Below are 22,526 nucleotides of genomic sequence, written 5' to 3'. Positions count from 1 at the left end.
TGTAGTTGATGCTATGGTAGATTTCCGTTGATAATTTCTCATAAAAAATTCAAGATATTTTCTTTGTTTTTGGCATTTTATGAATTTGTTTTGTAAATTTCATCAAATTCTCAGACTAAACGGGACTTTCGTGCTGAAGTTGACCTGCAGTGAATGACGGTCCATTTAAAATCTTGTGAAGTTCCTTGTGTTCTCATCGAATGTGAGCAGCGTCAGCCAAATGTGCAGCGATTGCTCCCCGTTGAGATGCAACATTGTGAGTGATTGTTTGCTTTGTTGACTCGTGTGTCCAACAAGGCCGGCGCTGATATGATTAGAGGAGCATTATCGGTCCAAACCCGAGACCACCCCGCTCAGAGCTCTTCGCACTGATCTTCCAACTCCACAAAACAACCTGCAAATCAAAGTGACACTTGACAGCTCATTTAATTAAAGTGAAAATACGACCGTTCCCTCCGACGGATCTGTTCAGCGCCTCCGTGTTGTTCTCATCGTGTTCTTTCACACCTTTCAGCCAAATTTAAAGGATAACCATTCAGCGCCGGGCCCATAAAGAATGTGATTATCACAGGACTGATAAGAGACGTCCTCGGCTAGGTTTTCAGAGTCAAGGAGATCTGTAGGGACGTTCTTCATCTTCTTGGAACTGGTTTCTTTTAAAGTGCTGAAACTCAGAGGTAAACAACAGTCTTACTGAGGTCAATTGTGGAGTGCAGAGTTTCACATAAGAATCTATCTGCAAATGGCTTTCGTCTAGCGTGACACAAATCTTCAGCTCATTTTTAGTAAAATTCTTAAAGAAATGTATGTTTGCTGAGGTTAAATAGGTATTATAAGAGATGGTTTACAAGTATTTAAAGCATAAGACTGACATTGAGGCAGATTGAGACATCCCAGATGTCAAAACAGAACGCTACCGCAGGTCATTCATTCCCACTGCAGTAAGAGTGTAGAACTACTGGCATTATCCTTTTCATGCCAACACCTGTGCACTACCGGACGCACGTTTGTATGTCTGTGTCTTATGTTGTTTCTTCTTGGGAACTCTGTTTTCTGTTTATTTATTTTTTTTCATTTCTGAAGGGTACAGTAATAGCCTTCTGCCTTTGTATGTTTACCTGCATTATTATTTTTGTCTTTTCTCCAAGTGTATATGCTGCTTTAATAAGTGAATTTCCCCACTGTTGGAATAATTCAGTTTTATTCTATTCTAAATATCCATAGTTCCCGTTGTAAGAAGACTTTTGTTACAGATTTATATCTACAGATGGCAGAGTTGCATTTTTAGTAGTAATTGTAGCTTCTACTCCTCGAGATGTGCTCTGCTCTCCTTCCTTACATAGCTTTTCACACAGGTATGGAAGTTAAATGGGTTTATTAACTCATTCACTACCATTGACGACAAAAGTCATCATTTTTAAATCCAACCGTTCACTGCCAATGACGACAAGTCGTCATTTGCATTTTTTTACTGCGTGGGCTTCGGAACGAGCCCCCGCACCGTGAGAACAAACATCCCAGTTCTAAAGCCGATCTTCATCTGCATATGTCACACGTCACATGATCAGGAAGCAGAAAATCCATGTGTTAGGAGATCGTTTTGGGCCGCTGCTGTAAACAAAAAAAAGAGGTGTGAACCGGAAAAGATTCTGCCGATCACAATTCAACAACGGATTATGAAAGAACGGATAACGCTCGAAACGCGCAGATTCTATTATGGACATCAGAACACCCCACCATACACAAAATGTCTGTAATCAGAACATTATATCACCGAGCAAACATGGTAACAGAAGAAAGAGACCGCAAACGAGAGGACAAACACATACAACACGCTTTAAAGACCTGTGGATACCCGACATGGGCAATAAACAAAGGAAAACAACAAACAACAACAGAAAGAAAAGAACAACCTAAGCAAAGAACCAGAAACCCAGAAAGACAAGAACCAAAACCAGTGATAACCCTACCATACATCAGAGGCATAACAGAAAAAATAAGAGCAACGATGAAAAAACACAACATAAACACACCAACAAAACCATACACAACAGTTAGAAACAGGCTAGTACACCCAAAAGACGACTTAAATGTGGAGTCATTTACAAAATCCCATGCAAACTCTGCAATAAAACATACATAGGAGAAACCGGACGCCAACTCAACACACGAACAATAGAACATAGAAAGGAGTGCGAGAAAGAGGCAAGTCGAAAACACACAAGAGCAGCAAAAGAAGAAGCAGAAAGCACAATAAAGAAGTCAGCCGTAACAGATCACTGCATACGAGAAAACCATATAATGGACTGGGACAACACAAGGATCATAAACACCGAACAACAGAAATACAAAAGCTGGATAAAGGAAGCTATAGAGATAAGGAGACGTGGATGTGGGACCATGGACAGAGACGATGGAGTTTACTTATTGGATCGTGCATGGGACTGCATCATCGGAGAGGGGAGAGCGGGCAGCAGAGGGCGACAACGTCCTCTGCTGCCCGCGGATAAACGGAGTAGGAAGTGACGCCACCATCAGCGTCAGCTCAGAGGAAGTTTGCAACGAAACGTTAGCAAGGTAAAGAGAAACCATTTCTGTGTTTTAAAAAGAACCAAAAATGGAATTAGTTGACCTGATAATTAAAGTGTCAATGGGTTAGGGTTCGCCTTTTGAGCATAAAATTAAAAATATATATTATTATATTTAGACAGTTTAAAGCACAGGAAGACACAAACTAATGAACTAAATCATTATTGATCAGTCACACGAAGAAAACGGAGAAAGATGGTGCTGCGGAGCACTTAAAAACACAGAAGAAAGCTGCCACAGAAGCCCAGATGTCCAAGCAGGAAGGGAGTGAGCAGGAAAAGCTGTTTGTTGCTTGCAAACAGAACATCGCTGAGCATAACTGACAATAGTGGGATGTTTTCTGACATGTGTGCCCTCATTTATGTGCTCAATTCTCAAAACATCACAAGAAAGCTCAGCAGGGACACGAAATTTGCAAAGAGCAATGTGGTAGAGAGTTTTAATTCTTTGTACTTGTGGTCATCAGGAGGCAGAATTAAAATTAGCTTCACCACTAGCGCCTATTAGCTCAAACGAGGATAAAATGGTCACCAAATAGCTGCTGGCGTGGTCGTTCCAGACCGTTTACCTCGTGACGTGTCGGTGAAAAAGCAAAAGCGGGTCGGATGCTGAATGCTGTTGAGTCACAGGTGTGTTGTGAGCACTGTAAACCTCTGATGAATCAATAGGATGAAGGACTTCTGGTCTCCCTGCCTGCATGCTTTTACTGGAAAGAAACCTGATCTGTGGTTAGTTTACCCCCAAGATAAAAGAATTCAAGTGCTTCCAAAACACAAGCATCAGCTGGGCTGTGGTTTATGAAGGGCAAAAATGCCCAAAAGCCTTTAAAACACGTACATAAAACCACATTAAAGCCAAAATGATGGAGCGGTTTTTAAAGATGAACCCAGATACAGGACAGAATTTACATTTAAGAATGTGAACGTGTTCTTGGAGGGAACGGTTTTGGTTCCTAGACTCGTGTTTGTGTTTTAAAATCTTCTCTGGATCATTGAGATTCCTCTCACAGCGAGGTTCCCCCCCTCGTGGTGTGGAGGCTTGTGCTGGAACCAGAACCACGCTGTGTTTTATTGGTTAGACTTCTGTGAGCTTGTTTTTATCTCATCGATGCATCTTTAGATGGATACATCTCATATTTTATAGCTATTTTCAGTTCTCCTGAATGTTTCGGGAAACAGACGTTGATTTGTGTTTTATGTTGATCTTCCCATGAAATATGAGCTTTCCTAAAGCCGATAAAATGTCTCTTTGTTTCCTTCCTTCAGATGCAAGTTTTTCAGTTTGACAGAGACTCCAGAGGACTACACCATCATTGTGGACGAGGAAGGCTTTAAAGGTGGGCCTCACTCTGTTTGGTCTGAAGAAGTCGCCGTGGCAACCATAGATTGGGCAGCAGGAAGGGACATGTGTGTTCTGCAGTTCTGTGTAACGGCGTAGCTCAGGCTGCCGGTGTTTGAGCACACTTTGTCATTACAGACACGCGGCCGTGTTCTGTGGTCGGCTGAGTGAGCGGGTGCATGTCATTACTCGCTCTTGTCCACGCTGACCCTCTGTGGTTACCCCGGAGACCACATGCTACCTGTTGCATAAACCGCTGCAGGTATTTTCTACCGGTCACTGGCTCAGAGTTCACGTCAAGGCTTGTTATGGATCATTATTTCAATAATTTTCTGGATAACTTAAAATAAAAAAGTCTGATGAATCAGTAACTTCCACCACCCCTAAGTGGTTTTGTCTCAGACCATAGGCATTTTTTTAAAATGAGAAATAGAAAATTCAAAAAAAATTTGGAGGCAAAACAATCATTAATTTAACTTTGGGTCAAATTTTATAATAAAAACAAAAAAATACATTGTTTGGTGATGCAAGAACCTAAACCACCCAACGGTGTTATGAACACGTATGTTGGATATCGTCAGGAAAACACTGGAAAATCTGCAAGTTTCAGGTTGGTTTTTTTGCCGCTTTTTCCCTTATTGATTTGAGGATAATTAAAACGGATTCTGAAATATTAATGCAAAAAAGAAAAAACTTTTTTTTTATTAAGGTTACTAAATCATTCAATCACTTTTGTTTGCTTTTGGCCACCAATAAAAAGTTTTACTATTTAACATTTTGAAGGATTTCCACACGTTTGACTCAAATAAAACGTTATTTATATTCTTAAATGGTTTTGAGTCCACTTCAATCGAGCCAAGTCGTTATTGAATATTGAAGTTTTATTATGGTGCCCGTTCGGTCCCACAGTTCTGGTTTGTGAGACTTGAGGGATGAAGCCGATAAATATCTCTGGAACTGCTGGATGGATTCTTTTTGTTTGTTTGTTTGTTTTGTTTTTTTGTGAAAATCTGGGGCGTTTCTCAATGTTAAGGCATCTGGCCTTGCGAGGCGATGTCTTGTGAGGCCAGGCGCCTTGCTTACGAGGACACTGTCCTTCCTTGGTCAAAGAAAACTGTTAAATGGAACAGACTTGCATCACGTGACCTCGGCTTCAACGGCGGCCCGCAGGGCTGCCAACTCTCACGCACTGTGAGACACACGCTTTTGACCCTCTTCGCATGCTCTCACGCCACACCTCTAATCTCTCATGCTAAACCAGCGCCTGCGCTCCTCAAACGCGCATCACGCACAGTGCGTAGGGCTTGTGAAAAAAACATATTAAAGCATTAGCTACTGAACAACATGCACACAAACAACACTTAAGTAATAATTTAACTGGCGTTATTTCACACACAGAATCCCATCTGTATAATCCAAGCCTATAGGTTTTTTTTTTCCCGCTCTGGCTGTGAGATGAGCGGAGCGGTGAGCTCCACCTGCTGTTGATGGGATGGACAGGCCCAGTTCTTTCTCCCAGAACCGTGAGCTGCGACTGCGTATGCCGCCAAAATGACATGCTTTATTTAGAAATGCAGCCGTGTCGCCAGCCGATGTTGACGGAGCTTCAGTCCCGAATGTTTTTCTTTTGTTTTCACTCATCAGTCACAGATCCTTGCTCACGGCAAGCTGGTCTTCCTACCGTGGTGACTCACTCACATGTCCTATTTTATATGGCTCCGCCCTTTAAGCCTCGCCTATTGGGAGTTTGTCCCCGACAACGACCAATGACTGAAGAGCTTTAATGTACGCCTGCCTAACAGGTGGGCCCTGGTCCTATAAATAGGTATGAGGACCAAGGATCGTCTCCTTTTAGTTCTTCAACTAGACCTGACTGCAACTGAGCTATCTTCAACTATCTCTCTACAACCATGACGAGCGAAGCAATCCGACTGTGCCAGTCCTACAACGCGGCATGCATTATGCCCGGCGACCTCCATGCCAGATGTGACATCTGCCTCGGGCCTAGACTCGCCGGCCTCACCCTTACACCCCAGGCAGCCTGCTAGAGCCCTGTACTGAAGCCCTAGGCCCTCGGGTCGGCCCTCGGGCTTTGGGCCAACGACTGTGCAATTACCTCGGACACGGGCTGGGCGCCTTTATTTTTAATCGAATTCATAAAAATAATTTAAACACAAATGCAGCAGTAGAGCCCTGCGCGGGACTGTTTTCTTCATCCCGCTCCTGCCCGCTCCCGCTGAATTTCTGACAATTACCCCCTGCAACTGCAACGTGTGTGTTACACTCCCGTCCGCACCTGCAGCGTGCATGTCTACTCTCGCCCGCAACCGCAAAACTCTTGAGAAATTATTACCTCACAATAAAAGAGATGCATTGAGTTTGCGTCCTCTCTGGTCCTGGAGAAAACATGTCACAACCCGCGGCTCTTCCATCCATCTGATGCGGCTCTGTGCTTGTAAAATCGTGAATGGATATTTAAATAAAATGCTTTATATTTTACTGAATTAATTTTACATCTGTAAGTCAATTCTATGTAAAGATTATCTGCGTGAACCTGAACAGGTCCAACCCAGTCTTACTGTGAGACCGGGTTGACGGGTCACGCTTGTGCGTAATCATATGTGCTTTCTGAGCTGAAGAGATTCTGGAATTCTCCTCAGATGGCTCATAGATGTGTCGCCACATTGGAGACAGGAACAAGCACTATTCAGCCAAAGTTTCATAATCTGGGAACATTTTCTAAGTGACAAGTCTCTCTGAGAGACCGGGTTTGGAAAACACTCGCTTCAGTGGGAGGAACCTTCCCACATGCGCTCTGGTTCTGCGACGCGCTCCAAGCCAATCTCCACAGCTTCAGCTCACTGTGCACATATGCGCTGACAGCGAGCTGCGCTGAGCAGCTCAGATGTTCAGATGGGAATCTTTTCTTGGGTGATTTAGCTACATCTGCAATGTGTGTAACGAATAAAATGTCAGTTCGTCTGCATGCGTCGGGGTAATTCTTTCTATTCTTTCTCCGTCAAAATAAACCGTCAAATACGGGAACTATCCGGTCAACACAACACAAGCCCTGCTTTTAACTGTTCTGTTTTCTTGTGAAAATTGTTGGAAAGAGATTAAATTTAACTTGATTACCACCAGAGTCAGTGCGCCGTTATCTCCGTGACGGTAAATGAGGGAAAAACAAATTGATCGGATCCTGCACGTCTTTTAACACATTGGTCAGGATTGACGCACTTTGTTTTCATTTAGTTGGTTAAAAAAAGTCGGGCTCGGGCCGGGCCAGAGAATCCTGAAAACCTTTTCGGGCCGGGTCGGGCTGGGGCTCCACCCCCTCGGGCCGGGCCGGACACGGGCTCAGATTTTAGGCCCGTGCAGGGCTCTACAGCCTGCCACTTTTGCCAGCTCCTGCCGGCGGCCGAGAAACTCCGGCGCGTGGATTATTTCATCGCCATCTCCGAGGGCGGGTTCGCGGCGCCCAACACCGTCCCACTGGAGGAGGCCATGGACTTTTTTGACACCGCACTAGCTAGCTGCTCTGACACGGAGCAGATTAGCTGCGTGGGGTGCTCACACTTGTCCTCGGAGGCTGCGGACCTTCAGGCTCCCGAAAGGGACCCGAACTCACACCTCCAGGACAGCCACACACTGCTCCCTCCCATCCGAGCGTTGCTCCAGGAACTGCCCGCCATCATGTCGGCAGCGGCGAGTTTCAAAGGACTAACGGTTCCCGCTCCTGCTATGTCGGACGACTTGGCGGGCAGGTTTGGCGCGAAACCGACTCTCTGCCCTGACCCAGTGTTCCCGCAGTTCCCGGCAGCCATGGAGTACTGGAACGGCTCTAGAGCAGAGCCCACCCGGCTCAGGGCTCCTGTGTCCTCCTACACGTCTATCACTAAGGTGGAGAACCTCACCTAGCATGGCTTCTCAGTGGTTCCGCCCTTGGAGGCTGACTTGGCTTCCCTGCTCGGACCCAAGGTTAAAATGATGGACAGGCAAGCGGTTCCCGCTTCCAGGAACGACCAGCAGCTGGCACGGTTTGCTGACCGTTCCCACCAGTGCACTGTGCAGATCGGCGCAGCCTCGAACAACGTGATGCTACTCGCCTATGGCATCTCCAAGGCGGCGACGTGTGACCTGCATCTGCAAGTCGGCTGATGCCATTTTGAACTTGTGTGCTGCCAACCTGGTCTGTGCAGCTCGCATCTCTGCCTGGCAGACCCTCATCCACCGGCTCCTGTGGCTTGGAGCTCTTCCGTCCATCCCGGAGCAGCGCCACAAGGAGATGCTGGAGGGCCCAATCAGCTCGGACATGCTGTTTGGGTCCAACTTCAGAGACGCCGTCGAGAGGGCTCAGAGGTCGGCTGACCTCTCAGCCACTGTGCGCAGCCTGGTCCGACCCCGGCCCGGTCACCAGCACCATGCCTCAACCAGAACCTGGGAAGATCACCGGGGTGCAAAGAGACGCCACGCTTCGTGATCCAGCTCCAGACCAACGCAGGGTCAGCCACCGGCGGTGGACCCGGAACCTCCGATTCTCCAGCCAACGGCGCAGCGCTCCAGACCAACCAGACCGCTTGCCCCGACCTGGACTTGGCAGTCTCAGGACGTCCGCAATAAGAATCCAAGGAAAAGACTTCTTGGGGGAAATGCATGTCTTTGATTGTGATGATTTGTGTTTTGAAATAAAACATTTAAATTACTTAAAGAGCAACATCCTGTCACAACCTTGTACAGACGGTTCGAACGTACCATCTACTGTTCTCTTACACGTTTCCCACACCAAGCACAACCTCTCCCCTTACACACCTGTCACGGGCTAGGGTAGAGTCGCTACCAATCTCCTCCGCACCGCCTTCTCGGTGCGAGAGCGGCGGCCAACCAGCGGTAAGGACTATGTCGTTAAGTGGCGCTCTGCCTCCAAACGGCGCCTTTTCCCCACTGTGACTGCTGCAAATCTGCACAATGACGATTTGCTGCATTCATTACAACCACCAAAACGGGCTGTCATCTATGATCACCGCCTGTCTGTGCGCGCTTCGGAGCTTTTCCCACGCTCGTGCACTGGGGTTCCTCCGCATGCGCCTGATGCGCAGCAGCACTCTACGCGCTCGCCGGCACCGCACAGACGTCCACTGAGACACAACTCCGCGACCGGCCCTTTCCCAGCCAGCCCCCCATGGACGGCGGTAGGGGCCCGGACCTGGATTTTGGACACGTTGCAGGCCCAGGCGCCATGCACGCGCCTACTGTCAGAGCGCGCCCACGACTGGAGCCGCGTGTGCCACATGACCAAGTGGATTTGGGACATCATTCGCAGCAGCTACAGGCTGCAGTTTCAGTCCCTCCCACCCCTGTTCTCACGGATTGTGGAGACGACACTGATGTCGGCCCCTCACGCTGCCACCCTCGAGGCGGAGTTGAGGGAACTCCTGTCGAAGGAGGCCATCTCCAAGGTTCCACCAGGGGAGGAGAACATAGGTTTCTACTCCCGTTATATCCTGGATCTGAAGAAAAATGGTGGCTCCAGACCGATCCTCGATCTGTCTGTTCAACACCTTCATAGCAGTGAAGCATTTCCGCATGCTCACGATCAAACAGGTGTTGGAGTACGTGCGCCCAGGCGATTGGTTTACGTCCATAGACCGGAGGGACACATACTTCCACGTTCCGATTGTTCCGAAACACCGGAAATCCTGCGCTTCTCAGTTAGCGGGACTCCGTATCAGTACAACAGACTCCTGTTCAGATACTCCCTAGCCCCACGCACCTTCTCAAAGTGCCTGGCGACGGTGCTGCAGCTGTTACGCATGGCGGGCTTGAGGATCCTGTTCTATTTAGACGACCTGCTCCTCCTGGCCCGTTCCCAGACGGAAGCGGAGTCACAAACAAGGACGCCGGCACTGCATCTGATCACTCTGGGCTTCTCCATAAACTGGGAGAAGAGCTCCGTGATCCAGACCCAGTCCATCGTGTTCCTGGGCATGGCCCTGGACTCCTGCTCCATGACAGCCCGTCTTTCCCGGGAGAGAACCGTGTGCATCCACAGCGCACAGTCACAGCGCTGTCGGTAATGAGACTTCTGGGCATGATGGCGGCGGCCCACGTTGTGGTGCCGCTCGGTTAATCACACATGAGGCGCATTCAACGCTGGTTCAGTCACCTCAAGGTGGACCCCATATGCCACAAAAGGCGCATGATACTCGTCCCCACTTCGGTGAAGGGAGACCTACAGCATTGGTCAAACCCCGACACCCTGCAGCAGAGGATTCCTCTCGGGCAAGTGACGTCACACGTGCCTGTGTTCATGGATGCATCCCTGTCGGGGGGGGGGGGGGGGGCACGTGCTTATCCCATTCTGTGGGCGATCGGTGGCCCCCACACGAATGTCCACATAACGTTCTGGAGCTCATGTCGGTGCTTAATGTTACCCTACATTTTGCCCCCCTCCTCCGGGACCAGCATGTCCTGGTCCACACGGACACCTAAGTCGCCGCAGCCTACATAAATCGCCAGGGCGGGACTCGATCAGCCTCACTCCTGAGCCTGGCCAGGGAGTTATTGTGCATTGGCCCCGTCTGAACCACTGGATCAGGCTACTCTTGAGATTTTTGTCTCTTAAAACAGCCCTCTTGTTGACTCTTACATCTTTTAAGAGGGTGAGCCACCTGGCTGCCTTTTCTGTGGCCCCATCCTGCCTCAGGATCCGGGATGACGGGGGTTCGGCTGTGTTGTGTCCCAACCCAGCGTTACTCCTAAGAGCCTTAACAGCTCCTTTAAGTCCAGATCCATCACATTGGAGGGATTCTTTCCCCCTCCTATCAGCTTGGAGAAAGAAGCGGCATCTCATTTGTTATGCCCGATACGGGCTCTCAGATGTTGTTTCCTGCGCCGCTGCCCTTCGCCGCACAGATCAGTTGTTTGTGCACTACAGGGAGAGCTCCCTTGGCCAGCCCATCTTCACAGCGTCTTTCTCATTGGTTATGTGATGCCATCTCGCTCACATACAGTTGTGGTCAGAGGTTTACATACACTTGTAAAAAATATAATATAATGGCTCTACTGAGTGTCCCGTTATTTCTAAAACTCTGATTTTTCTCTGATAGAGTGATTGGAACAGATACTTCTTTGTCACAAAAAACATTCATGAAGTTTGGTTCTTTAATGTCTTTATTATGGGTTAACAGAGAAAAGTGATCACATTTGCTGGGTCACAAATATACATACAGCAGTGCTAATATTTGGTTACATGTCCCTTAGCCATTCTCACTTCAATCAGGCGCTTTTGGTAGCCATCCACAAGCTTCTGGTTGAATCTTTGACCACTCCTCTTGACAGAATTGGTGAAGTTCAGTTAAATTTGATGGCTTTCTGACACGGACTTGTTTCTTCAGCACTGTCCACATGTTTTCAATGGGGTTTAAGTCAGGACTTTGGGAAGGCCATTCTAAAACCCTTATTCTAGCCTGATTTAGCCATTCCTTTACCACTTTTGATGTGTGTTTGGGGTCATTGTCCTGTTGGAACACCCAACTGCGCCCAAGACCCAACCTTCGGGCTGATGATTTTAGGTTATGTTGAAGAATGTGAAGGTAATCCTCCTCCTTCATTATCCCATTTACTCTCTGTAAAGCACCAGTTCCATTGGCAGCAAAACAGCCCCACAGCACAATATTCCCACCACCATGCTTGACTGTAGGCATGGTGTTCTTGGGGTTAAAGGACTCACCTTTTCTCCTCCAAACATATTGCTGGGCATTGTGGCCCAAAAGCTCGATTTTTGTTTCGTCTGACCACAGAACTTTCCTCCAGAAGGTCTTATCTTTGTCCATGTGATCAGCAGCAAACTTCAGTCGAGCCTTAAGGTGCCGCTTTTGGAGCAAGGGCTTCCTTCTTGCACGGCAGCCTCTCAGTCCATGGAGATGCAAAACACGTTTGACTGTGGACAATGACACCTGTGTTCCAGCAGCTTCTAATTCTTGGCAGATCTGCTTTTTGGTGATTCTTGGTTCACTCTTTACCCTCCTGACCAATTTTCTCTCAGCAGCAGGTGATAGCTTGCGTTTTCTTCCTGATCTTGGCAGTGATGAAACAGTGCCATGCACCTTATACTTACAAACAATTGTTTGCACTGTTGCTCCTGGGACCTGCAACTGCTTTGAAATGGCCCCAAGTGACTTTCCTGACTTGTTCAAGCCAATAATTTGCTTTTTCAGATCAATGCTGAGCTCCTTTGACTTTCCCATTGTAGCGTTTGTGGGCGTTTGTATCCGATGAGCCCTATTTACCTGACCTAAGAGAAGTCACCAGCTGTAGTCACTCATAATCACTCACAAGAAGTTAAGAGGCCATGCTATGAAGCTCAGTTCACTGACACGTTTCTATGTCACCAAAATTGCTAGTTCATGTTGCTGTATGTATATTTGTGACCCAGCAAATGTGATCACTTTTCTCTGTTAACCCATAATAAAGACATTAAAGAACCAAACTTCAAGAATGTTTTTTGTGACAAAGAAGTATCTGTTCCAGTCACTCTATCAGAGGAAAAATCAGAGTTTTAGAAATAACGGGACACTCAGTAGAGCCATTATATTATATTTTTTACAAGTGTATGTAAACTTCTGACCACAACTGTATGTCTCTTCAGGGTTGGATCTACCGGAAAAGCTGAAGGCTCACTCAACGAGAAGCGTATCGTCTTCCGTGGCGCTTTTTCCTTGACATTGAGAAACACCCCTGGATTAATTTTCTGAGTCAACCCAATTCAAGATGGCTGCCACAGCTAATCAAACATTTGTAGATAAACTTTCATTTGTTAGCTGAGTAGCATTCACACACACACTTCTTAAATGGATTTATGTGGTTCTGAAAGATTAAAAGTTGTTTCTGTGAACTGAAACTTACCTACTTTTTTATATCTAGGTACCAACTCAGAATCAATGAAGGGAAAAAAACTAAAGGCTTTTAGTTTTATCTTCATCTGCTGCTGAAACAGGACAAAGCTGCTGCCAGTTCTTGAATCTGCTAATCCAGATTCCTGTGAAAGATGATGTCTGATGTTCTAGAGGTTTCTGTTTCCTCTCACAGAGCTGCCCCAGTCGGATCTCATCAGCGTTGCAGATGCCACGTGGTTGGCTCTCAACGTGGTGTCAGGCGGCGGCAACGCTTCCAGTTCGCAGCCCATCGGAGTCACAAAAATTGCTAAATCCGTCATCGCTCCGCTGGCCGACCACAACATCTCCGTTTTCATGCTGTCGACGTACCAGACGGACTTCATCCTGGTGAGTTGGGATGATGAGGTGAACGGACCCAGATTGGCCCTAATCTGAGGAGTGAGGGTTACTTCCAGGGTTCTCGACATAATCAGACCTTCAGATGAAGACTTAAAACAAGAGAAGTTGTAATTTTATCCATACGGATTTCTTCTTGAGGTTTAAATGTGGTAAATGTAAAATCTGTTGTTGGTCTTATACCAACTTCATTTAATTTGATCAAAACTGCGTTTCTCTCACTTCACAGAAATCCTTCTCTTCTCTTAGAGCTCACAGCTGATGAGCTTCACAGCATGGCAGTGCATGTGCATTATTCTTCTTATGCAACTGCTGGCAGCGCGGTTGTTTACATCCACCACAGAAAGGCAATAACACTGGATATAGTGTACCTTGCATGGCTCCGTTGATTTTGATTCCAGAGGAAATCCTCTTTGGCCACAGGGAGTCTCTTTTTTTATTGCTTTTGTGGAAAAACAAGATCTGATGACTGGCTCTTTTTTTAATCCTCTAAATGGAAAAAATAAAAGCTGTGTCCATGTTGATAATCTGTTACGTAATGGGGATCAGCAGCTCAGGCTATTTGAATTCAAGGTAACATTCTTGGGCCTGTTTCCTGTCTCATTCCTGATTGTTGGTGAGAAACAGAAATATCCGACCTGAACAGAAAAACCAGCTCCATTGGATCACTCCGAGTAGAAAAGGAAATCCCTCGGTGGGGAAATGATGGTGTCACAACAGGATTAACAAACTAGAATAAAAGGCTATGCATTTGGCATGAAATCCGATCGAATTGACCTCATTTCAAAGTTTAAAACAGGCAGAGCATCAGATTAGGGGTGTAACAATATCTGTATTCACGTATTCTGAGTTTTTGGCACTGCGCTGCATTTCAGCCAGAAACTCCTGCAGCTTTGTCCAAATTCAGCCTTATAACCCTAACCTGATCAACCCGGTTTCGGTACAACTCCAGAACGGCTGTGAAATTGGCCGCCCTTATCTCAGCATGTGTCCCATCGTAGCTCAACAGGTTGAGAGCGGGGTTGTCCAGTAATCGGAAGGTTGCAGGTTCGATCCCGGCTCCAGACAGAGAATTCTGCTTGGGCAAGACACTTAATCCACCTTGCCTGCTGCTGGTGGTCTGAGGGACCGATGGCGCCTGTGCTCGGCAGCCCCAGGTCAGCTGTGGCTACATCGTAGCTCATCACCATCAGTGTGTGAATGTGTGTGTGAATGGATGAATGATACACTGTAGTGTAAAGTGCTTTGGAGTCCTTACTCTGAGAGGTGCTCTACAAGCGCGGGTCATTTATCATTTAGCAACCGTGATGCTGAAACTTCGTTACGTTACCCATTGCAATTTTAGGCACACCGTCACGTTTCTGGATTAAGTCAGCCACTGCAGTGATCTCTAATGTAGAAAAACGTAACTAACGATTTTTCTGTGGTGCTTCTCAGGTTCGAGAGCGAGACCTGCCTATGGTCATGCACACTCTGTCTTCCGAATTCACTTTGCTTCGAGTCGTAAACGGAGAGACGGTTGCTGCTCACGATCTGGGAGTCACCAACGGATTCGTAAAGCCAAAACTTGGTGGGTGTTCGTGCTCTTTTGAGCGTGTTTCTCTAGATTTAAACTGTAATTTTAATAATTTCTGGGTTTTATAATCTGTCCAAGTCTAAAATAAGTTTACATTTATTTGTTTTATTCTTCTAAGTTTTTCTGTAGAAATATATTTTTATTTAACTGAGTTGAAGAATTTCTGTACACCAGTATGAGATGGTGAAGGAAACGGCTCCGTTATCTGATCATTTTGAGGTCATTCCGGTGTTTTTTTTTTTCAGTTCCCCGTCCCATCATCCACCCTTTATCCAGTCCCAGTAACATGTTCTGTGTGACCAGTTTGGATCCAGACACGCTGCCCTCGGTGGCCACGCTGCTCATGGATGTCATGTTTTACTCTGGAGGGTAAATCACCTTACTATAATGCAGCGCTGGATCTGATCCAGCCACCTTTTCATGCCGGAGTTTTGGTTTCTTTTCCAGGTCCAAAGAGCTTGGAACGTCCAGCGAGGACTCGAGCCACATCCGCTTCTTCTCCTTCTCCCTGATCGAGGGTTACATCTCTCTGGTGATGGACGAGCAGACGGCTCAGAGGTGAGCCGAGCCGAGCTCAGCTTGTTTTAGTCTCTGCTGAAGGGTCACTGGGTTCATACTGGGGGATAAATTCGTGATTGGTGTTTGAGGGGGTGATTAGCTTGTTGCTAGGCGATCACACAGCACTCGAGTTTGACTCATCGGCTTTCCTTCGAGCTCCTGGTTTACTATCCATATCCTCCCTCATCAAGCAGAGAGCCAAACCCGTACCTGTCTTTAGACCGCGGTGGAGCTGAAACAAAATTTAGGACCAACATGTTTTAGGATGTGGGTTGAATGTGGACCAAGTCAGGCTGAGATCAGCACTCTGGGGCCTTGTTACTATATCACTTATTCTATAAGAGCCAAGACTGAAAACAACGTTTTGTTTATGGTTGATGCAACACAAAATTTCAACCAAAAACTAAGATACTGATTCTTTGTTTGAAGGTTTCCAAACAATGTCCTCTTCACCAGCGCCTCGGGGGAACTCTGGAAAATGGTCCGCATCGGGGGACAACCTCTAGGATTTGGTGAGTATTTTTAAGCTTTGGTCTAAGTGATGGGTCCAGCAGCAACACTGATGCGGACCAGCTCGCATTGGCGGAACGGCCTAGCAGGAGTTGATGTCAGTAGACCAACATAGTGAATGATGCAGTAACGATGCGGTTTGTGTCATGCCGAAATGAGGCTTCATCTCGTTGGTTGCCACAGTAACTCTCTTTTCACGTGTCTGAGCAGAACCTCCCTGAACCGTCTACAGGTGGTTCAGAACGCCTGTGCTCGGCTTTTGACCAAGTCCTCCAAACACACCCACATCACCCCGCTTCTCCTCCAGCTTCACTGGCTGCCAGTCAACTTCAGGGTTCATTTGAAGATCCTGGTTCTGGTCTATAGGGCCTTACATGGACAAGCACCATCTTACATTGGTGATCTTCTTAGTCCCTACACCCCCAGCGGGTCCCTGAGTTCCAGTGACCAAAGCCTACTGGTTGTGCAGCACCAGGCTAAAGGTCAAAGGTGACAGATCATTTGCTGCTGTGGCCCCCAGACTCTGGACCTCTCTCCTCCTGAGCCTGAGATCAGTGGACTCAGTGGTCTCCTTTAAAAAGCAGCTGAAGACTCACTTGTTCAAGCTGGCTTTTGTATGACCTTCTTCACCTCTCTCTCTTTATTCTGCTCTCCCCACCTATTCCACCTTCCTCAGGATCCACTGATTTCCCTCTTTCCTAGTTACTCTCTCTTTCTTCACATTTTTTCTTTTAAATCCCAATTGCCTATTTTTGCTCATTTTAAATATATTAAACATTTTCTAAATGCTTTTTTATAGTTTTACATTTTTTGTTTTTTTGTGAAGCGCCTCGTGATTTTTATCTTGAGGCGCTATAGAAATGATATTTTCTTCTTCTTCATAGCAACTTGTTGATGAGTTTGTAAACCTCGCATTACTTCATAGTGAAGTTATGATTTAAACGCTTTGATTTCATTCAGGTTTATTTGTAGAATCCAGTTCAGTAAGTTTAAGTCTTTGCAATAAATGCTTGTTTTTTAAAGTCCAAATGAACTTAAAAAAGGGCTTTAAAGTTAATGAAAGGTCATTTTAATGTCTTGTTTTCTAGATGAGTGTGGCATCGTGGCTCAAATATCAGAACCTCTGGCAACCGCAGACATTCCAGCTTACTACATTAGCACCTTCAAGTTTGACCACGCCCTGGTAAGAGAACGCCTCACAGCTGTCGGTTGTTTGGAGAAAAGTGACAGAAAGTGTCAAATTAAAATTTTGAAGTCCCATAGTCACTTGGACAAATTACATCTCTGCATTTGACCCATCCCCGTGGGGAACAGTGAGCTGTGGCTGTGCTAGGGAACTATTTGGTGGTTTAAACCCCAACCCAACCCCTTAAAGCCTTAGTGTCAAGTAGGGACAATGGGTCCCATTTTTAAAGTCTTTGGTATGGCCTGAATGAGGTTAGGACCCCGATCTCACAGCTCAGGCAGGACACTAGGCCACGGAGGAACCAACATTAATGTCATCATCCCTAAAATACAGCAATTTTTAGATGAATGTGTTTCATGTTTTCAGACAAGGTCCTAGTTGGGTTCTAACCTTTTGCATAAAATCCAGAATACTCCATTCACCACAGCTAACACCACCGGTTCTCTGGCTGGAAAGTCAGGAAGCATCAAAGCATGGGTCAGTGGTATAAACTATTATTGCTGCAAAGACCATCCATCCATTTTCTTCCACTTATGCGGAGTCAGGTTGTCGGGGCAACAGCCTAAGAGAGCCCCCAGCTCCTCCGAGGGACTCCCAAGGCGTTCCCTGGGTCAGGCGTGGGGAACCGTGGTCCTCGAGGGCCAGTATCCTGCATGTCCTTGCTCCCACGGTTCTGATTCACCTGTTCAGCAGTTCATCAGGCTCTGCAGAAGCCTGTTAATCACCTGCTGATTTAAATCAGGTGTGTTGAAGCAGGGTTGAAAGTAAAATATGCTGCATAGTGGCCCTTGATGGACCAGGGTTCCCCACCACTGCTTTAGGTCTTCTCCTAGTGGGATGTGCCCGAGCTTCCCACCCTATCTCTAAGGGAGGAGAGGACACCCTGCCGAGAAAACTCATTTCGGCTGCTGGTCATTCGGTCATGACCATAGGTGAGGGTAGGAATGTAGATTGACTGGCAAGTAGGGAGCTTCACCACGACAGATCGGTAGAACACCCGCAGCACCAATCTCACGCTCCAGCTTTCTCTCAGACCCCGAGATACTTAAACTCCCCCACTTGAGGCAGGACCTCACCCCCCTTTGGGGAGGCACACCTGTTCTAACGTTCCAAGCACTTAAAAGCCAGACTTATCTATCAGACGTGAAACCGGGGGTGTTTCTGTCTGCTAGAAATAAAGCTCTAAAGAAGTGTTTAGTGAATGCTGCTGCTTGTTTCTTCTCCAGGTTCCTGAAGAAAACATCCAAAGTGTTATCAAAGCTCTGCGGACCGAGAGCGCAGCACAGTGAGGGGAACCGTCTCGTCTTCGGTCATTTTGTTCAAAAAGTGCCAAGAGGTGGTTGCTGTGGATCAGCTCTGAAAGGAAGGAGGGGAGAGTTTAAAGTGTTGCAGGGATGCCTTTTGTTACTCACCACCAACCATTTCTTTCCTGCTGCCTCAAGTTTACTAAACCCAAAATGTTCCTTTACCTCTAAAGCTGCTTCTTCCCACCCCCAACAACATCTACTGTAGGCGTTACGTAATTCCCCTCCAGGAAGTGTGACGAATGTACTCAAAATGTAAAGGTATATATTTATCGAGCTCTCTCGCCCCACAGGTCATTCTCGCAGTGCCAAGATGTTCGAATGCCTAACCTGATGCCTTTGTCAGATTATTATACGTGTGTGCAATTGAAGGAGACGACTTTACAGACAGGTTGAAATGTTCTAGAGCGTCGTTCACGCTGTGAGCAGCCCGGCTGTCGGCTTCCTTCGGCATTGATAACCGACTTTACACCTCAGGTGTTTGATCCGGTGGATTACGCTGTGCTGCTTTTAAAAAGGAACTTGATTTATTTAGCTGTAGTTTGGACTGAACACTCCAATCAGGTTTCTGTGCATTCAATCAAATTGCTTAACGCACAAACCTAAGTGCTGTAGAAAAATCTAAATTCAGCTTTTCGAGGTTTTAGATCAAATATTTAGTTAAACTAATCAGTCTGTATTTTACACCGCAGGAATAATGTTAAAGGTTAGTGGAGACCCTCTGTAGGTGGCTTCTGTTGAGTGAAATGTCCCCGTCCTACAGGACTGATGGGCTAACGGCTAGGCCACAGACTATAGTATGACTCTGCCATTTTAAAGCGTTATTTTATTCATCTTCTTGTGTTTCTTTACGTAAATATCAGAGCTGTTTGTACAGCACTTTGCTGTGCATCTGAAGGTCGGGTACGACTGGAATCCTCTTTGCATAAATAATCGTATGAAAGTCAGGAGACCTGAGCGGTTTCAAGAAGTTAGCAAACCCTACTCCAACTCTGATTGCTGCCATCTTAAAATGGTTTTAATCTCAAACATCACAGCTTTATGTAACATTTAGATGATTATTTCTGATATTCCAGTCAGTGCTACATGTTGCTAATGGTGATAAGATATGGGTATAATTAGTTCTGAGACAGGAACACACTCTGGTCTTAACTGTGTTTGAACTAGCCGTTAGCCCATCACACCTGAGGGAAGTTAACCATTTCTAAGAACAGGCTGTTCAGGAACAGTAGGATAATAAATAACTGAATTGTTTTAATTAACTTTATAAAAGTAATTTTGGATTTTGCTTTGACGTCAGAGATGTTTAGTTTGAAGTCGCTCCCCCCCTCACTATACTACTGAGTCGTTTTTCCAGCTGAACATCGACTCCTGACCGTCACGTTGCTCACAGTGTGAAGGCGCGGCAAGAAACAATGAACATGTTTGCATCTACAGTTGTAAATTACTGAGCCACTTTCTACAATGTGCTAAACATAAGCTACGGTTGACACGGGGAAAGGAACGTCTCCCTCCGATTACCCGGTGTCCTTCTAGGTCTTGAAGCTGCCCCCTCTCCGGCTCCAGTCTGCACTTTAATGCAGGTTCCACTCCCCACGCAGACCTGCTGTACTGATGTGAAACAGAGAGGACTCTTTACACTCATGGAACCCAGACAGAAAGCTGTTGGTCTTATTCCACACTGATGATGTTTTTCTTTCTTTTTCCCACTAAACTGCAGCCCTGATCAGTAGAAATCATGTATTTATCAGTGTTAAAACACCAGGAAGGTGACTTTCTGATTCCATTTCAGTGAAACATGTTGAGAGCTTTTCATTTGGAGCTTCTTGTGTGAAAACGAAATAAACGAGCTGTTTTTTGACCCCGTTGTTAGTGTTGCAGGTTTTTTTTACTCGTCTCTAAATCTGGCTTTAAGAGCCTCCAGTTGGCTGTGAAGAGAAAAGATGGATCATTAAGTGTTTGGAGGTTATTTGGTTTTTCTGGGAGCTGGAAGGAACACGGAGAAGATCTCTGAGGTTTTGGTCTGATAAGAACGCTAACAGGAGACCTCATGCTGCCGCAAAAAAAAGCTCCCAACGGCAGCGGTCACATTGCACAGGACGATGATTTGTTTTGTTCTGGTAAAAAAAAAATAAAAACAACTAAAGCTGCTCTGAAATTAAAACCCATTTTATTACAATACTACATTTTAAAGTACAATAATGTAAAAATGACAGAAATAGATTAGATTGTTGCTTTTATGTCCTTTTTGTAGAATAAAGTCCAGATTTGGGTTTGAACATAGGATTCAGATACAAATTAAATCTAACTTTAAATAAACCACAACTATAGGGGGATCACACTCCTCAGCCTCCCTGGAAAGGTCTACTCTTAACGTACTGGAGAGGAGGGCCCGGTCGATAGTTGAACCTCAGATTGAGGAGGAGTAATGTGGTTTTCGTCCTGGCCGTGGAACTGTGGACCAGCTCTATACCCTTGCAAGGGTGATGGAGGGGGCATGGGAGTCTGCCCAACCAATCCACATGTGTTTTGTGGATTTGGAGAAGGCTTATGACCGTGTCCCCAGGGGCACCCTGTGGAGGGCGCTCCAGGAGTATGGGGTGGATGGTCATTTGCTAAGGACCATTCAGTCCCCGTACCAGAGGAGCGTGAGTTTGGTCCGCATAGCCGGTAGTAAGTCGGACCTGTTCCCGGTGAGGGTTGGACTCCGCCAGGGCTGCCCTTTGTCACCGGTTCTGTTCATTACCTTTATGGACAGAATTTCTAGGCGCAGCCGTGGTGTGGAGTGTGTGGAGTTTGGTGGCAGGAGAATCTCGTCTCTGCTTTGTCCGGATGACGTGGTCCTAGCTTCATCAGGCTCTGACCTACAGCTCTTGCTGGGGAGGTTTGCAGCAGAGTGTGAAGTGGCTGGGATGGGGATCAGCACCTCCAAGTCTGAGACCAGTCTGAGTATCTCGGGGTCTTGTTCACGAGTGAGGGCAGGAGGGAGCGGGAGCTCAACAGGCGGATTGAGGCAGTGATGCAGACGCTGAGCCAGAAAGCAAGGCTCTCGATTTACCAGTCGACTGACCGCCCAGTCCTCACCTATGGTCACGAGCTTTGGGTAATGACCGAAAGAACAAGATCACAGATTCAAGCGGCCAAAATGAGTTTTCTCCGTGGGGTGGCCAGGCTCAGCCTTGGGGATAAGGTCATTCGGGAGAGACTCGGAGCAGAGCTGCTGCTCCTCCATATCGAGAAGAGTCAGTTGAGGTGGTTTGGGCATCTTGTTAGGATGCCTCTTGGTCACCTCCCCAGGGAGGTGTTTCAGGCTTGTCCTGCCGGCAGGATGCCCCCTGGTCGACCCAGGACTCGTTGGAGAAAGAACATCTCCAAACTGGCCCAGGAACGCCTTGGGATCCTGCCAGAGGAGCCGGTGGAGGTGGCCGGGGAGAGGACGGTATGGAACTAGTTGGGATGCTGCCCCCGCGACCCGGGTAGGCGGAAGAAGACGAGACGAGACAAAAACTCATCGACATAATCTAGCTCATGATGCCAAAATTTTACTAAAATCAGCAAAAAAAATATTAAAAACCAGCTCGACTATGTCAACAAATCTTAAAACCAGGTGTCTGAGTCCATGTTTTCTAAAACAGCCTGTAGCTAATGACCAGAAAAATGCTGCAGGGTTTTTACCTCTTGTCCCAAAACAACATTTAAGCACTTTCAATGTGAGTTTTCAGGTGTTGCTGCTGACTGAAACCTAAACGGTGCATGCTCAAATTTGACTCCCTTGTCCAAAAATATACACTGATTTCAATTATTTTAATAAAAAATTTAAGCACCTGCAAATATTTAAGGCCTTCTCAAGCTTCTTTTATTAATCTGAGCTTTTTGGGGAGAATTTTTGCTGTCGGGTGAAAATTTGAGGGTCTTGTTCGTCATTTACTTATTTCAACGGCTTTCGGAACATTTTTTGTAACTCTGACTAAAAATCCTGAAAATAACGTCTTCCATATTGTGGGGGATGCGTTTTGTATTAGCGGATCTTTATAAATGCGGGAACAAAGCACCGACCTGTTGTTCCATTTTCTGGCTCCAGTAACGTTCCCGTGTCCTGCAGCAGGTATCGTCTGACTGAGCAAACAAAACAAAGAACAGCCACACGGACAGCAGCCGGAGGGCTTCTCCAGTTG

At 46.5% G+C, this 22,526-nt stretch overlaps 1 protein-coding gene across 2 annotated transcripts in view; it reads left to right on the top strand.

The window, feature by feature from the left end:
• castor2 (cytosolic arginine sensor for mTORC1 subunit 2) overlaps positions 1-20,212 on the top strand; it is a 36,769-nt gene extending 16,557 nt beyond the window's left edge. For both annotated transcript variants that reach the window (XM_015961913.3, XM_015961911.3), the window contains 8 exons: positions 3,855-3,925; positions 13,015-13,208; positions 14,655-14,787; positions 15,039-15,162; positions 15,241-15,351; positions 15,781-15,863; positions 16,950-17,044; positions 18,274-20,212. In XM_015961913.3, the coding sequence (XP_015817399.1) occupies positions 3,855-3,925; positions 13,015-13,208; positions 14,655-14,787; positions 15,039-15,162; positions 15,241-15,351; positions 15,781-15,863; positions 16,950-17,044; positions 18,274-18,336 (874 nt within the window). In that variant the 3' untranslated portion in view covers positions 18,337-20,212. The remainder of the gene's footprint in view (positions 1-3,854; positions 3,926-13,014; positions 13,209-14,654; positions 14,788-15,038; positions 15,163-15,240; positions 15,352-15,780; positions 15,864-16,949; positions 17,045-18,273) is intronic.
• Positions 20,213-22,526: the final 2,314 nt, after the last annotated feature.

The sequence above is a fragment of the Nothobranchius furzeri genome, chromosome 10 (genome assembly GCF_043380555.1).
Source record: "Nothobranchius furzeri strain GRZ-AD chromosome 10, NfurGRZ-RIMD1, whole genome shotgun sequence".
NCBI classification, from domain to species: domain Eukaryota; kingdom Metazoa; phylum Chordata; class Actinopteri; order Cyprinodontiformes; family Nothobranchiidae; genus Nothobranchius; species Nothobranchius furzeri.
The sequence above is the reverse complement of the archived record's forward strand: the minus strand, read 5'-3'. Positions and strand labels throughout refer to the sequence as shown.